This window comes from Centruroides sculpturatus, unplaced genomic scaffold, assembly GCF_000671375.1.
Source record: "Centruroides sculpturatus isolate CEXI.00-Female unplaced genomic scaffold, Cexi_2.0 scaffold1568, whole genome shotgun sequence".
NCBI lineage: Eukaryota > Metazoa > Arthropoda > Arachnida > Scorpiones > Buthidae > Centruroides > Centruroides sculpturatus.
In genome coordinates this window covers 1-16629 of record NW_019385827.1, presented here as the reverse complement: position 1 = coordinate 16629, position 16629 = coordinate 1, and the positions used below count along the sequence as shown (strand labels likewise).

The 16629-nt window shown below is 40.4% G+C and overlaps 1 protein-coding gene across 1 annotated transcript; it reads left to right on the top strand.

The window, feature by feature from the left end:
• Window positions 1-2163: 2163 nt before the first annotated feature.
• On the top strand, window positions 2164-16098 carry LOC111642371 (nucleolar complex protein 3 homolog). The gene is made up of 2 exons (XM_023388710.1): window positions 2164-2578; window positions 14706-16098. Exons 1-2 carry the CDS (start codon window positions 2562-2564, stop codon window positions 16096-16098), a joined length of 1410 nt encoding a protein of 469 aa, XP_023244478.1. The 5' UTR covers window positions 2164-2561.
• The last annotated feature ends 531 nt before the right edge of the window (window positions 16099-16629 follow it).

Sequence of the window (16629 nt, the reverse complement as noted above, 5' to 3'; positions counted from 1 at the left end):
CATTTCCACAGTGCCTGTAAAAGACACAAGAGCGACCCGGTGCGTCGGCTCTTGGCTTTCGTGAAAAGGATTTTTTTTACATTTAGTGGAGCGCACTCTCTGACCTGTAGCATTAAATGCTACTGGCTTGAGGTACTCCTCTTTTAATTAACCCTGCTTCGCATATGCCTTGCAGGTAGTTATGATGAGGGGTGCCGCTAGCTGTTTGAACGCCCGTGTGCAATACCGATTATGCTGCCCCCTGTTTAACTACGACTACCTATGCTGAGCTTGCCAGAAAGGCTCTTTGCCGCCCTGCTGGACATGCCGCCTGCGTGCGGTGCACGCCTTGCACGCGTGCTTACGGCGGGCCTGGTTATGATTACATAGTTGCGGTCGTAGTTGCAATACATTAATGCCCGACAAATCTATTTTTATTTACATGAATTATATTGTTTTGTTGAGTAAAGTATTTTTGATACCTTTAGTAAGACAGTCATCTACGAGAGAAATTATTGTTCTGTTTTTATAACAAGTTTTTATAAATTCATTGAAAAAATAATATACATTAACGTTATTTATAATGCTACTTATCCTGATAGGCCAATTGTAACCACTTTTATTACAAACTTTTTTTAATTCATTTCTTACTTATTCATATTGCATACAGTCAAATACGATGTGTGTGTGGGGGTTTATCTTTAATTCACATTTTAATCCGCTGTAACAGTCATTTCATAAATAGAATAGAAGTGTTTATGATTTAATTGATAATATTTATGTCATTAACTTTATTTAAAAGTTGTTATAATTTTTAAACCAAAGGAAAAAAAAAGTTTGCCGAAGGTAGGTCGAACCTAGATCGCACTGCATTGCAAGCGAGTACGCTACGGACTCAGCCACTTCACTGTACTGTCATTACGTAGAATCGATCGGTATATAAGTTGCGCTTAAAATTTTAGAGCCTTTTTTCTCGAAATCTTCTGGCTAGTGCGCTTTACAATTCTTCTGAGTGGACACCCTTGAGGTATACTACTAACCTGCCAAGTCTCATCCCGAACTGAATTTCCGAGACCGTAAGGTCCCCTTGTAAGTTGGAAGTATTTGAACACATCTGCCGAGTTTCGTAGCAATTGGTGGAATTGCCTATGAGTGTATAGAGAACAAACAAAACAAACATCTTCATTTATAAATACCGGTATATAGATATTTCATGCAGGCAGGGTCGAGTCTCTACAGGTTACAAAGTAGTGCAGTAAATAGAAACGACTCTACCTGCATGGAATATAACTAAATCAATCAAGATATTACGTTTCAATTGATTTTTTTTAAATTTTAATTAATTAATTTTGATTTTTATTTTCAGTTTCAGTGTAAAAATCAGTTTTAGTTGTTGCGTAATTATTTTTAGTTTCTATTAACTGGTTATATGGCAAAAATATTTTAATAAAAACTTTTGTCGTTGTTGTATAAATAATATAGGTCCAAAGAATTAAAATAAAGTGGTATGGAAAAAATATATTTAATTTTAGATCTGTCAGTCGTCTAACGATCTAACTTGTAAGATGTTTTTATTCGAATTTTTGTTGCAGGCGATGAGTGATTTTCGACACCATCTGGTAAAGTTTTGCGCTGAAACGTGTTTTAGTTTTCCCATAAATTAATTACGGCTAATTTAACCTTATTCCAAGCGGAATATTATGCCAATACAAAGGTATTATTGGAGATTATTGTTAGATAAAATTGCAGTGTTTAAATCTTTCCATAATATCTTTAAATAGTTCTGACATTTTAATTGAAAACACAAGTTTTTTTAATACTTGTCAGAAGATAGTGGAGTTTAATTTTCCATTTTATTTGTTACTTTAAACAGAATTTTTCTTTACGATAATTAAGCTTGCTCGCTCTAAATTCTTTATTAATTAGTAATTTACAAAGAAAAAATTTGGAATTTTTACAAAATCGGAGCACCCACCAGTTGTCCAACGGACAAAACCACCAAGCAGCGGTGGTTGGTCGCATGTTTGCGTCTGGATATGGGAGTTTTCAAGGTTTTCTTCACATTAGCAACATTTAAATAGGGGCTATTTTCCCATAAAATGTCCTCCCAGCAGATCGCCCACGAATCGCGTTGCCGCGAAGTTTGGCGCAAGTTTGACTTATTTATTTTTGTTTCAGATATCTACCGATGAAGGCACGGCACAAAAGATTCAAAAGACACGAAATGGTGGAAGAAAATGGGGAGCAAGAAGACGATTACTGTGGGGTGGAGGACATGTTGGAGGACGACGAATTGCTTGGAGTAGCAAAGGGAAATCGTCCTACTCCCTGCATAGAAGAAGAATATGAAAGATTACCTCGAAATAAAGTGGAGCGAAAAGAACGGCGCTGATTGCTACCAATTAAGGGGCAGGAGGGTCTTGTCCTTCAACACGAGGAAGTGAAAGACGACAGAAGAACCACACGACCTGCAGCCCGAGTCCTTGGCTGAAACCTTGGCCCAACGATTGAAGCTGAAGCATGAAACGAAAGCCAAGATCGGCACCTACTGCAGCTGGATCGTGGAAAGTCCCGAAAACAATATGGACCGCCTGAAGGAACTCACTCTCCTCTTAAGAGAAAGATCCCACGGCAAATCTGGTGATTGCCAGGTTGACTGCACTGTCGTTTCTGGAGGTGTATGGCGACATTTTGCCTTCTTATCAGATACACGTATTTAGCGAAGGAGAGAAGTCTCAGAAAATGAAAAAGGAGACCAGAAAGCTCAACAGATTTGAGGAAAGTCTGTTGAGATATTACAAACAATACCTGCAGTTCCTGGAGAAGACTGTGAAGGTGGCTTTCGGACAGAAGTCCGTGGCCGGCCGCGACATCTACACGGAGAGGAGGAAATTGGGTCTGGAGGCCATCGAATGTCTGTGTCGACTTCTGGTTACCCACGCCAATTTCAACTTCGGCGCCGACATTGTTCGGGTGGTGGTGCCCCTGGCGGCCAGCAGAGACGACGAAGTTTCGGAAAAGTGCTGTGGGGCCATCTGCCAGGTCTTTCGAGTAGACAAAAAAGGCGAGACATCTTTGGCCATCGTGAGAAACATGATGCAATTACTCAAGAGCAGGAGAAACTTGGGTCCAGAAGTGCTGAGAACTTTGACCAGTCTGAACCTGACAGCATGACGGTGGACGAAATGTCGACCAAGAATGCCAAAAAGATGAGGGAGAAACTGGCCAGGATGTCAAGGAGATGAAAGGAAGAGGGAGAAACTGGCCAGGATGTCGAGGAGATGAAAGGAAGAGGGAGAAGCAATCCAAGGAGTTGGAACAGCAGTTGAGGAAGACAGAAGCGGAGGAAAACAAATCGGAAAGAGCCAGGATCAATAGCAAAATTCTGAAACGCATCTTCCTGATTTATTTCAGGGTGTTGAAGGATTCGACGGGTTCTAAGTTATTGACTCCTGTATTGGAAGATGTGTCAAAATTCGCCCATTTGACCAACGTGGAGTTTTTCGACGATCTGATGAACGAACTGCACGCCCTCTTGTACCGAGTCCAATTGAGTGACGTTCTGCACTGTCTGTAATCAATAGCAAAATTCTGAAACGCATCTTCCTGATTTATTTCAGGGTGTTGAAGGATTCGACGGGTTCTAAGTTATTGACTCCTGTATTGGAAGATGTGTCAAAATTCGCCCATTTGACCAATGTGGAGTTTTTCGACGATCTGATGAACGAACTGCACGCCCTCTTGGATCGAGTCCAATTGAGCGACGTTCTGCACTGTCTGTACACGGTATTTGTCGTCCTGTCCGGACAGGGTTCGGTCCTCAACGTAGACCCGCAGAGCTTCTTTGTTCGACTGTACGAGATGTTACTCAGGATGCACGCTGGCAGTCGCGAGGAAGATTTGGGGGCGATTTGGAAATGCATCGACGTCGCCGTTCTGAAAAGACACAAGAGCGACCCGGTGCGTTGGATCTTGGCTTTCGTGAAAAGGATGTGCGCCCTGGGTCTTCACTGGGTCTGAACCCGATAGACACGAGGATGGAAGAAATGTCGACCAAGAATGCTAAAAAGATGAGGGAAAAACTGGCCAGGATGTCGAGGAGATGAAAGGAAGAGGGAGAAACTGGCCAGGATGTCGAGGAGATGAAAGGAAGAGGGAGAAACTGGCCAGGATGTCGAGGAGATGAAAGGAAGAGGGAGAAACTGGCCAGGATGTCGAGGAGATGAAAGGAAGAGGGAGAAACTGGCCAGGATGTCGAGGAGATGAAAGGAAGAGGGAGAAACTGGCCAGGATGTCGAGGAGATGAAAGGAAGAGGGAGAAACTGGCCAGGATGTCGAGGAGATGAAAGGAAGAGGGAGAAACTGGCCAGGATGTCGAGGAGATGAAAGGAAGAGGGAGAAACTGGCCAGGATGTCGAGGAGATGAAAGGAAGAGGGAGAAACTGGCCAGGATGTCGAGGAGATGAAAGGAAGAGGGAGAAACTGGCCAGGATGTCGAGGAGATGAAAGGAAGAGGGAGAAACTGGCCAGGATGTCGAGGAGATGAAAGGAAGAGGGAGAAACTGGCCAGGATGTCGAGGAGATGAAAGGAAGAGGGAGAAACTGGCCAGGATGTCGAGGAGATGAAAGGAAGAGGGAGAAACTGGCCAGGATGTCGAGGAGATGAAAGGAAGAGGGAGAAACTGGCCAGGATGTCGAGGAGATGAAAGGAAGAGGGAGAAACTGGCCAGGATGTCGAGGAGATGAAAGGAAGAGGGAGAAACTGGCCAGGATGTCGAGGAGATGAAAGGAAGAGGGAGAAACTGGCCAGGATGTCGAGGAGATGAAAGGAAGAGGGAGAAACTGGCCAGGATGTCGAGGAGATGAAAGGAAGAGGGAGAAACTGGCCAGGATGTCGAGGAGATGAAAGGAAGAGGGAGAAACTGGCCAGGATGTCGAGGAGATGAAAGGAAGAGGGAGAAACTGGCCAGGATGTCGAGGAGATGAAAGGAAGAGGGAGAAACTGGCCAGGATGTCGAGGAGATGAAAGGAAGAGGGAGAAACTGGCCAGGATGTCGAGGAGATGAAAGGAAGAGGGAGAAACTGGCCAGGATGTCGAGGAGATGAAAGGAAGAGGGAGAAACTGGCCAGGATGTCGAGGAGATGAAAGGAAGAGGGAGAAACTGGCCAGGATGTCGAGGAGATGAAAGGAAGAGGGAGAAACTGGCCAGGATGTCGAGGAGATGAAAGGAAGAGGGAGAAACTGGCCAGGATGTCGAGGAGATGAAAGGAAGAGGGAGAAACTGGCCAGGATGTCGAGGAGATGAAAGGAAGAGGGAGAAACTGGCCAGGATGTCGAGGAGATGAAAGGAAGAGGGAGAAACTGGCCAGGATGTCGAGGAGATGAAAGGAAGAGGGAGAAACTGGCCAGGATGTCGAGGAGATGAAAGGAAGAGGGAGAAACTGGCCAGGATGTCGAGGAGATGAAAGGAAGAGGGAGAAACTGGCCAGGATGTCGAGGAGATGAAAGGAAGAGGGAGAAACTGGCCAGGATGTCGAGGAGATGAAAGGAAGAGGGAGAAACTGGCCAGGATGTCGAGGAGATGAAAGGAAGAGGGAGAAACTGGCCAGGATGTCGAGGAGATGAAAGGAAGAGGGAGAAACTGGCCAGGATGTCGAGGAGATGAAAGGAAGAGGGAGAAACTGGCCAGGATGTCGAGGAGATGAAAGGAAGAGGGAGAAACTGGCCAGGATGTCGAGGAGATGAAAGGAAGAGGGAGAAACTGGCCAGGATGTCGAGGAGATGAAAGGAAGAGGGAGAAACTGGCCAGGATGTCGAGGAGATGAAAGGAAGAGGGAGAAACTGGCCAGGATGTCGAGGAGATGAAAGGAAGAGGGAGAAACTGGCCAGGATGTCGAGGAGATGAAAGGAAGAGGGAGAAACTGGCCAGGATGTCGAGGAGATGAAAGGAAGAGGGAGAAACTGGCCAGGATGTCGAGGAGATGAAAGGAAGAGGGAGAAACTGGCCAGGATGTCGAGGAGATGAAAGGAAGAGGGAGAAACTGGCCAGGATGTCGAGGAGATGAAAGGAAGAGGGAGAAACTGGCCAGGATGTCGAGGAGATGAAAGGAAGAGGGAGAAACTGGCCAGGATGTCGAGGAGATGAAAGGAAGAGGGAGAAACTGGCCAGGATGTCGAGGAGATGAAAGGAAGAGGGAGAAACTGGCCAGGATGTCGAGGAGATGAAAGGAAGAGGGAGAAACTGGCCAGGATGTCGAGGAGATGAAAGGAAGAGGGAGAAACTGGCCAGGATGTCGAGGAGATGAAAGGAAGAGGGAGAAACTGGCCAGGATGTCGAGGAGATGAAAGGAAGAGGGAGAAACTGGCCAGGATGTCGAGGAGATGAAAGGAAGAGGGAGAAACTGGCCAGGATGTCGAGGAGATGAAAGGANTGATATTATTGACGACAAAAGTTTAAAATCATTGATTTCCTTACCTGTCCATTATTTTTGTTTGACGGAGTTGAATTGTTTGGACCACGTGGCATGAAAAATTTTGTCAAGGTCCTGATGAGAATGTGCAGACAACTGAACGTGTGAAAGACCACTGAGTCAAGACCGTTTACACGTGCAACTATCTATATTGTGATTCGATAATTTAAATTAGCAAGCAGTTATACTAGTGAGACTTTATTAAACTTACTTTTTCTCATTTTTTCGTTAAAGGCGTGAAATATTATTTTGTACCGTAAATGGTACTTGAAATATTATAATGTACTGAAAATGTACTAAAAATCTAACTGTACTTTCCATTTACTGGAAAGGGCAAAATGTACTAGAAAAGTACAAATGTACTAGGAACGGCAACACTGATGCCCACTTGTCATTAGTAAAAACTCATCGGCTTTCGATCAGATTCTCGAAAAAATTTGGCAGAACACGGCGTTCGAACGGAGTGCTCTGCCAAATTTCGGCAGAGTCGGGAAATGGCAAACACGTTCCGTCTCTGCCGACAGTGATTCGATGAATGAATTGGATTCCCGTCAAAAGTTCACAGCCAAAATTCATTTTTGATCGTTTCCGACAAGACCAGTTACGTTAGTTCTGGAGGAATTTTTCGAAGATGCCTTCGACTCTGAAATCTCTTCGAAATTCAAAGAGAAAGGAACTAATCGGGAGATTCGCTTCTAAACGACGACGTTATCGCTACATAGTCCTGTAGCGCCGTCCGATGCAGGTGACGATTAAGTCACTTCCGGCCAGAAACGTCACCGTCGAGTGTCGCCATCTTCCGGAGACCGGGCGGACTAACGCGAAAATCCGGAGCATCCAGTTAATCCGTTTCCGTCCGGATAAATCGACATTTTGTTTCCGCCAGATTGCGTTAATCGATCATGATTGATCTAAAATAATGCGCGAAATGTTGGATAAGTCTGGAAGAAGAATTCGAAGAGAGAGAAGCCCACCTTAGAACAGGGAATAATTTAATCAAAACACCAAATGCTCGTTAATATAAAATCGAAACAATTGTTTCAAAGTGCGTCATTAATTATTGATAATTATAACACGGTTCCCGCATAAAATAAGTTCCCTAACTATGCTATTGTTTTCGAATTTTTAAGCCAATAATTTCAGTGGAATTTAACAAATTCAGAAGCCGGAAAGGCTCGATCGTTGATTTCCTTCTAATGTATTATATGTTACTGTGAATGACCGATATCTGGCGAATGTCAACAGTCGTTTCGTGTATGTACGAAATATTTGCTAAATATCATTATTTCTCACTTTCACTGGCATGTGCTGATGGTGAATGTTGAATAAAAATATTTTTATTACATTAAGACAAAAATGCAACTCTTTAATATACGTCAAAATAGGAGAAAGCTTAAGTAACGGCACATGTAAATAAACTGTTGAACCTAAAACGAACAGTACGTTCTAAATCATTAAAGAATATAATACAATAATAAACTTACACATAAATTATGTGATTGACATTATATAATCTTATTTATTGCAACAACTTAAACTGTATGGCACTTTGAATTGCACAAGAGTCCTTTGCTTTTACAACTGCATTTATTCGTGGAACACTTCTTTTTGCAATGCCAGCGTATATAGCCTTGCCCCTCACTTTTCGAATTAGCTGCAGCTGCTTCTCTCGGCGATATTTCTTGAGAAGAAATCTCATCTATGGAAAGAAGCTTTTCCTTACAAATTACGAACTGACTAAAGCTGCTTGAGGATACCATTTTTGTTTGCTAATTTATAAAAGTTGGAGTCTTCTATTCCAACAACGACCGTCAACACTTTTCGGGCATCTGTACGGCCACGGTCCATTATGTCGACCGTGGCCGTACATTCCTTGGATTCGTACGTATCACCAATTTGAGCAGAAGGAAACGGCGAAGAATTTGGCGACAGACTGTCTCCTCTCTGTCGACATCGGCTTCTCGGGTGTCGTTTCGACCTCCACCAAAGCTTATCTGTGCTTGTCGACATATACCGGCGATTGTTCGAATGTATAATAATTAGTGATGTGCCGGATCGTTAAAAATGTATATCCGCGGATACGGATACGGATCTCAACTTTCGTACTCAGTCGGCGCCGGTGCGTGTGACCTTAGACCGATAGTTGACGCTTTGTGTTAATAACGTGATGTGTTTTGACTTGCACTGCGCGTTTTTTTTTTATAGTGTGAAAGTGTGCTAAATTAGAATTCACCAAAAAGGCAGACAGGATAAAGTAACAAAAGTTGATATAATTTTCCAATTAAGCTATTTCGCGTCTTTATACAGATTCTATTTCGGGGAATTCCAACTTCACGGTACAAACAGTAGCATGCGAAATTACAGCGGTAATAATAGTTTTCTGTATCCAAAGCACGTGTACAATACAGATCCCGATCGCGACAATATAACCCGGAACCTTAAAACTAACCTTAAACACTAACTTAATACTAATAACAGAAAAAAGGATAGAATTAAGAAGACAGAAAAAATGGTAGATAAGATAGAAATAAGATATCTGTGGTTTTGTCCCTTTTTTCGGCTTGTTATGCGTACTGTTGGGTGGGATAACACACGTCCTTCTCCTATAACTGGCTAGTTCTCTTCTTCAATAATTAGGATTTTTCCTTCCACAGTCGTCAATACGACCTTAAAACAGGATTTTTTTTCTGAACTTATTTCTGAACTATCCGGTCATTGAAAATACGACTCCCAGTATTCCCACCTCGTCCGTACACTCTGCCGTCCGGTTTACGAATGACCTGCTACGTCACTTCTCTTTTTTCTCTGGCTTCTGTTTACACCTTTGCTCCTCAAATTTCTAAGAACTGCAATCCCACCCAAGGGACGGAATAGATAAAGTTCTAGAAGAAAATAGAACAAAGTGTAAAAAGAAAAAACGAAACTAAACTAAAATTAATATTTACAAAAATATAGCGTACCGCCACAATAGTTTAGTGCAGTGTTTTCCAACCTTTTTTGTGCTATGCCCCATCTAAGCCTTTCTAAAATTCTTATGTCTCCCTAACATATACAGTGGCTATACGGTTAACTTAAACTGTGGACAAGTCCATTTTCGAATTGCCCTCCTTAGCAATCCAATGGCCCCCTGTGGGGCGTGGGTCCCACGTTGGGAAACATTGGTTTGTGGCTAGTGTGACACGGGATAGCGTGGATTACGTTTGTGTTTTTGGAGTGTGTTGAGTTAAATTAAAATAAAAACAATGTCGACAAAAAAGTTTAGTAGTGTAATATGGAAATATTTTACGATAGTAAATGACGAATGTGCTATTGCTACCTATCTCTAAAATTTCATATAAGTAATGAAATTCATTAAGATAAAAGATCCGTTAAAGATCCGCTCAAAAGTATGAAGTAACGGATACGGATCTTTTTTTCCCTCGGATATCCGGCACATCACTAGTCACTACTACACTTCACACAGGCAAGTTCTATGTGTTACCTATCGCAGTAATGGCGCATCTATTATGCGCTATATCGTTATCGCAGTAATTCGGTGAATATAATATATATACAGTATATTTTTCAAATTACTGTATATCCTTTTTTGTAAGAATTATATTTAGTGAATTATTGTGTTAAAATTTTTCAATAGATAGCGCTACACGTAAAGCCAGCAATAGAATGTACACAGAAATCGATATATAGAAATCCGATCGATAATTTGGAGTGGGATGTATGAAACGATCTAAGTTGGAAGTATTTGAACACAACTGCCGAGTTTCGTAGCAATTGGTAGAACGGCCTAGGAGTGTGTAGCGAACAAACATCCATCCTCATTTATATACACAGTAGAGCATCGATTATCTGATCCCCGATTAACCGTCAGTTCTAGTCGGCAAATTTCAAATGTCTGCTGGTGATGTGGCACTACAATATTTGGCTATGTCTTGGCTACTTTAATATTATTTTTGTTAAATTTTTGCTCGTTTTAGCTGCTAACACCCAAGGTCTTAGATTTATAAGGTTGCCTCATACAGCCGATTTAGCCACTTCCTGCCAGATTCCGGATATACGTCATCCGTAGTCGAGCCGTGTTTCCTCTAGGACAAATTCTTTAGAAATTAATTAAGTTTAAAACACAGATAAATAGCCCAATGGAATCTGGTAGTTGTTTGGCAAACAAATATGAAGTGATATACAGTGGAATCTTACTTAACAAACGTAATTCATTCCAGATTGTTACTCATAAAGCAAAACAATTTTTCCCATATAAATAATGTAAAATATGATAATGCATTCCATGCCAAAAAAAATACTCAAATATTTTATGTATAAAGTTTAATCAAAGAAAATTAAACAATATTACATCGTTCAAGAGCGTGGAATGAACCAACCTGGAATGCGAATTCGATTTGCAGAAAACAAAAAAAAAAATTAGAAATACAGTAATTTCTAATATTTAATTATAGCCTTTACATATCCAAAGAATTTGGCATATCGTTTGGAATGTTTATTATATAACGGGCTATGGCTATGGTTGTTGATGTTTATATGTAATATGTCTGAACACAGATTTGGAAAAATGTGTGACCACAAGCAACACTAAGATGACAAGCAGAACAAGTGTTAAACACAGACTGATGTAACATGCGCACAATCCAGGACCTCTCCTCGTCACTCGTTATGCAAAACGTCACTCATTAAGCAAGTCATTTTTTTAGAATTTGCTTTGCTCGTTATGAAAATTATGAGAGGTGCTTGTTAAGCGAGATTCCATTGTAAAAGAATAGCACACACCCATGTGGAAATCCTCTACTGCCAATTCAAAAATCACAGAAGTTATTAAGCTTCAAACATCAATGCCATCACACACATTCTACCATCTGTGATTACTAAGTGTTAAGTTATTTGGATAAAGTATTGGAATATTACTACAGTAGAGCGTCATTTATCCGAAAGTCGATCAACCGAAACATCGGCTAACAAAAAGCGTTCCAGTCAGACTGTGTCATGCTGAATTGAACGTTTTTGATACTAGATTAACTTCCAAAATATAATTTTTTTGTTTTTATATTTTTCAATATATTTATTTTGTTTGTACAAAATAAAAAAATAATTTTTAACAATACAATAGCCATGATTATTATTTTTAAAAATTACATTCGGCTAACATCGACAAAAATTCAACGTGAAGCAACACACAACGGAGAAAAATTCCAACGTGGGATAGGTTAATATATTTTTTTTGTATATAATTGGTTATCCGAGAAATAAATTATCTGAACAACCCCAGTCCCCAATTGATTCTGATAAACAATGCTCTACTGTACTTAGGTGGGAAATTTTCTGGGAAACCTAATATGAACCTCTTAACAGAGTTCTAGTGTACCATATAAAAGCAAAAACGAGAAAAAAGTTTAGGCAAATTAGTCCAATCTTCTTACCTCTGAATGCTTAATGAGTTAATACAAAGAATAATTTTGTTTTTTAAAAATGCATTGCATTATGTGGAATATTGCTCCATATTAATGTATGTGTTTTATTTCCCATCTGTATTTCCATATACTGTGCATGTTTCAGGAGCTTTATCTCCCCGTAACAAGTATGATACCTGTTTTTTTACATCATTTATTTTAGAAATTTAATTTTTACATTAATTTAAGTAATTTCACAATAATCTGAATTTTTACTCCAGAATTATGTATATTTGCAAATTTCCTAGAAATTCTGAATTTTGGAAAATTCTGACTTTCAAAAATTTCACTTGCAAGTTAAGTTTGACTCACATTATTTCCTAATACCATAAGTACAGACACTTCCAAATTTGCAAATAATCATTATAACAAATGTGCATGTTATACCTTTCACTACTGTCACTAACATGGCCAATGGTTGAACACACATGGATTACACAAAAAAATTGAGAACTGAACTACTTGAGTGGTTTAAATGATAAAAATAAAAGTTGAAAGACTGTACCATAGTTGAGAGACTGTTTTGGATAACTTTTTGGGCTACTTAGTTTTTTCTGACAAATGGTTTAATTATCTGAATTTAATAAAATTACTGATAGGTAAAAGCTTATTAACAATAAATGCATATACTAATACTCATTACTTTTTTTAATTTTTGTCAATTTATTATTTTATTCAGCTAAAGGTATTTAACACACAACCAGGACTCCCACTAGTCAAATCATTTTTACAAATAAAACTATTCATTTGACAAATAAAATCATAATAGCATTCATCAAATTACAGAAACACCTCTCATGGTTTTTCATCAACATCATAGCAATGTTTTCTGGTGGGAATTCAAGTGCCTATCTACCAGTAGACAGTATGTTAATGACCACCACCCTCTCTCATTTTGTATAAAGGCATTGGCCTTTCATCAGTAAGATGCAAATTATGTCATTTCATATGATCAGNGAAATTTATTTTATTAAATGTCTAACAAAAGTTGTTATACAATAACAATATTACCTTAAAATATTAATTGTCAACAAGATTATGTCTTGTTTATAAAATCGTACTATCTGCTGTGTTACCAGCTTAGAGGTATGAAAGAGTACATGTCAGGAGTGGCAATATGGCACAGAGTATTAAGAGCCCAAATCATGCGCGCTTAAAAAAACCTGACTTGTAGGTACTCGGGACCGAGAACCGAGTGAAAGTAAAATACAAAATGGCGACTCTCTCTACGAACAGGCAAACCGAAGTCAGGTGGTGAGAGTACCACCCACAGTCGTTGAAGGAAATGGACTCTGACCCTAGGACTGAACACATAGTATTTTCTTAAATAAAATTTGTAATCTAATTTTGTAAATTTGGGAGTGCTTCAAATATGACATTAAAACAAGGTTTTATGTCGTTACTAGTAGGTTTTTTTAACATTGTCTAGTATAGTAAAATCGTGGGACCAGTAAAAATTTGACGTTATAATCAGGTTAAACTGTATATTGTTTGTGCAAAATAAAAAAAAANCAAAATTAATCGTTTTAAGAAACTATTGTTGTTATAAAATCATAAAATAGATAAAATAGATTTCATTTACAAAGTAGAAAAACTCATTTTAACTTCAACTTTACACGTAAAAATTACGAAGATTTGCTCAATATTCCGGATTTTTCTTATTTATAATCAATTTTTATTTTTATTTAATTAAGTAAGTATCGTAATTAATAAAATATTAGCGTGTAATTAAAGCTACGAGCCTCTGATCGGTAACGTTTCTACCATAAGGACATAGTAAGATGTTTCGTTTTCGACTACGAGTGACGTCAAATAAGCAACCAATGAGAAGCGTTTCTTCTCTATGAGGCAACCTGATAATCTAAGACCTTGGCCAACACCGGCTCGACCCTTGAAGGGAGGCCAGTATTTAAACGAGACTTAATTTTCTAATTATGAGTGGTGGTTTGTTTTGTGAGCAATAAAATAATTTAAAAATAATTTTTAACGATACAATAGTGACGATTATTAATTTTAAAAAAATTGTTAGGCTTAACATCGATGAAAATTCAACGCGAAGTTGGTTAATAGCGATATACTAATTATATGGGATATACTATACTAATAATGTATTTTTTCATTCTTTTCGGTTATCCGACCAACCGAGTCCCCAATTGAGTCGGATAATCGATGCTCTACTGTATATAGATATTTCATGCATTGCAGACTCGGAGCGCCCACCACTGGCCGAACGGATAAAACCACCGAGCAGCGGTGGTTGGTCGCGGGTTCCCGCCTGGACAGTGGATGGGAGTTTTCGGAGTTTTCTTGACGTTAGCAACATTTAAGGCTATTTTCCCATAAAATGTCTCCCGGCAGATCGCTCACGAGTCGCGTTGCCGTGAACTTTAATGCAAGTTTCACTTATTTATTTTTTGTTTCAGGTATCTGCCAATCATGACGCGCCGCAAGAGATTCAAAAGACACGAAGCTGTGGAAGAAAATGGGGAGCAAGAAGACGATTACTACGGAATGGAGGACATGTTACAGGACGACCAGGGCCGGATTAACCCACTTTGGGGCCCTAGACATTTTTTTCTTACGGGCCCCCTTTCTCACACTAGAAATAGAACACACAAAAAATATAAAACAATAAATAAAACAAAACTAAATAATGTGAAAAACAAACAAATCTTAAATTTTTATTAATAAAAAATATTTAATACACAACAATAAATTTTAGTTTTTCTAGAAACGTTTGAACAATTTGTTTATAAATTTAAAATATTGAAATTTGTTTTATTAAATGTCTAACAAAANACTCACTCTCCTCTTAAAAGAGAAAGATCCCACGGCAAACCTGGTGATTGCCAGGTTGACCGCGCTATCGCTTCTGGAGGTGTACGGCGACATTTTGCCTTCTTATCAGATACGCGCGTTAGGCGAAGGAAAGAAGTCTCAGAAAATGAAAAAGGAAACCAGAAAGCTCAACAGATTCGAGGAAAGTCTGTTGAGATACTACAAACAATACCTGCAGTTTCTGGAGAAAGCCGTGAAGGCGGCTTTCGGACAGAAGTTCGCGGCCGGCCGCGACGTCTACGCGGAGAGGAGGAGGAAATTGGGTCTGGTGGCCATCGAATGTCTGTGCCGACTTCTGGTTGCCCACGCCGATTTCAACTTCGGCGCCAACATCGTTCGGGTGGTGGTGCCGTTGGCGGCCAGCAGAGACGACGAAGTTTCGGAAAAGTGCTGTCGGGCCATCTGCCAGGTCTTTCGAGAAGACAAAAAAGGCCAGACGTCTTTGGCCATCGTGAAGAACACGGTGGAATTAGTGAAGAGCAGGAGAAACGTGCGTCCGGAAGTTCTAAGGACTTTTACCAGTCTGAACCCGATAGACACGAGGGTGGACGAAACGTCGACCAAGAATGCAAAAGTGATTCGGAAGAAACTGGCCAGGATGTCGAGAAGAGAAAGGAAGAGGGAGAAGCAATCCAAGGAGTTGGAACGGAAGTTGAGGGAGACGGAAGCGGAGGAAAACAAGTCGGATAGAGCCAGGATCAATAGCGAAATTCTGAAACGCGTCTTCCTGACTTATTTCAGGGTGTTGAAGGATTCGACACCCTGGCTATTAACTCCAGTGTTGGAAGGACTGACGAAATTCGCCCACTTGATCAACGTGGAGTTCTTCGAACATCTCATAAACGAACTGCACGCCCTCCCGGACCGAGTCCGATTGAGCGACGTCGAAATTCTGCACTGTCTGCACACGGTATTCGTCGTCCTGTCCGGACAGGGTTCGGTTTTCAACGTAGACCCGCAGAGGTTCTTTGTTCGATTGTACATGACGTTACTTAGGATGCACGCCGGCAGTTGCGAGGAAGATTTGGAAGCGCTGTGGAAATGCATCGATGTCGCCGTTCTGAAAAGACACAAGAGCGACCCGGTGCGTCGGATCTTGGCTTTCGTGAAAAGGATGTGCACCGTGGGTCTTCACACCTCCGGCCACGCAACGGTAGCTCTTCTGTCGGCGGTGAGATACCTGATGACTTCCGTCGGCAAGGCCGACGTGTTATTGGACGTTGAACGTTGGACGTTGTTATTGGGCAAAGAGTCTAGCCATACGATGTCCTTTAAAGGGCGCCGATCAAATCAGATTGATCGCGCCCTTAATTTGGATAAATTATCCTATTTCTCAATAGAGGAATTTTATTAAAATATTTTTTCGTTTGCTTATTATCATAATTTTCATACTTTTATACTATTAAACTGGCTACAGCGTGATTAATGGCGGCTATTTTTCGGTTAGAATAACAAGCGACGAACTTTCAACGTGTTTATTAGTTTTTTTCATTATTTAATATCCTATATTTTAATTAATTAAATTCGCGTATAAGGGTTACGTGCAAGTGACGAGCGGCTAAGAAAGTCAATGACGTGACCCGTTTTGTGCGAAACCGTTGTAACTGGCTTGCTTACGTAACTCGTCACCGAAAACAATTGCCTATGGCATTTAGAAGAGTCTATAAATTGCAATTGTACAGTACAGTACATAGTTTTTAGACGTAATCTGTAGATAGTATTGCCTTTTTAATTTTCATCCTGTATGGTTAATAGAGAGGTTGCCCCGTCGTATTCAGCCCAAAGCGTGTACGGCGGACGGTCGAGCGCCACCATCTGGCAATTCTAAAAGGATAATGGCGTTTGCTACGTCTAGCATGGCGAATAGAAGTTCGGCTTAAACTTC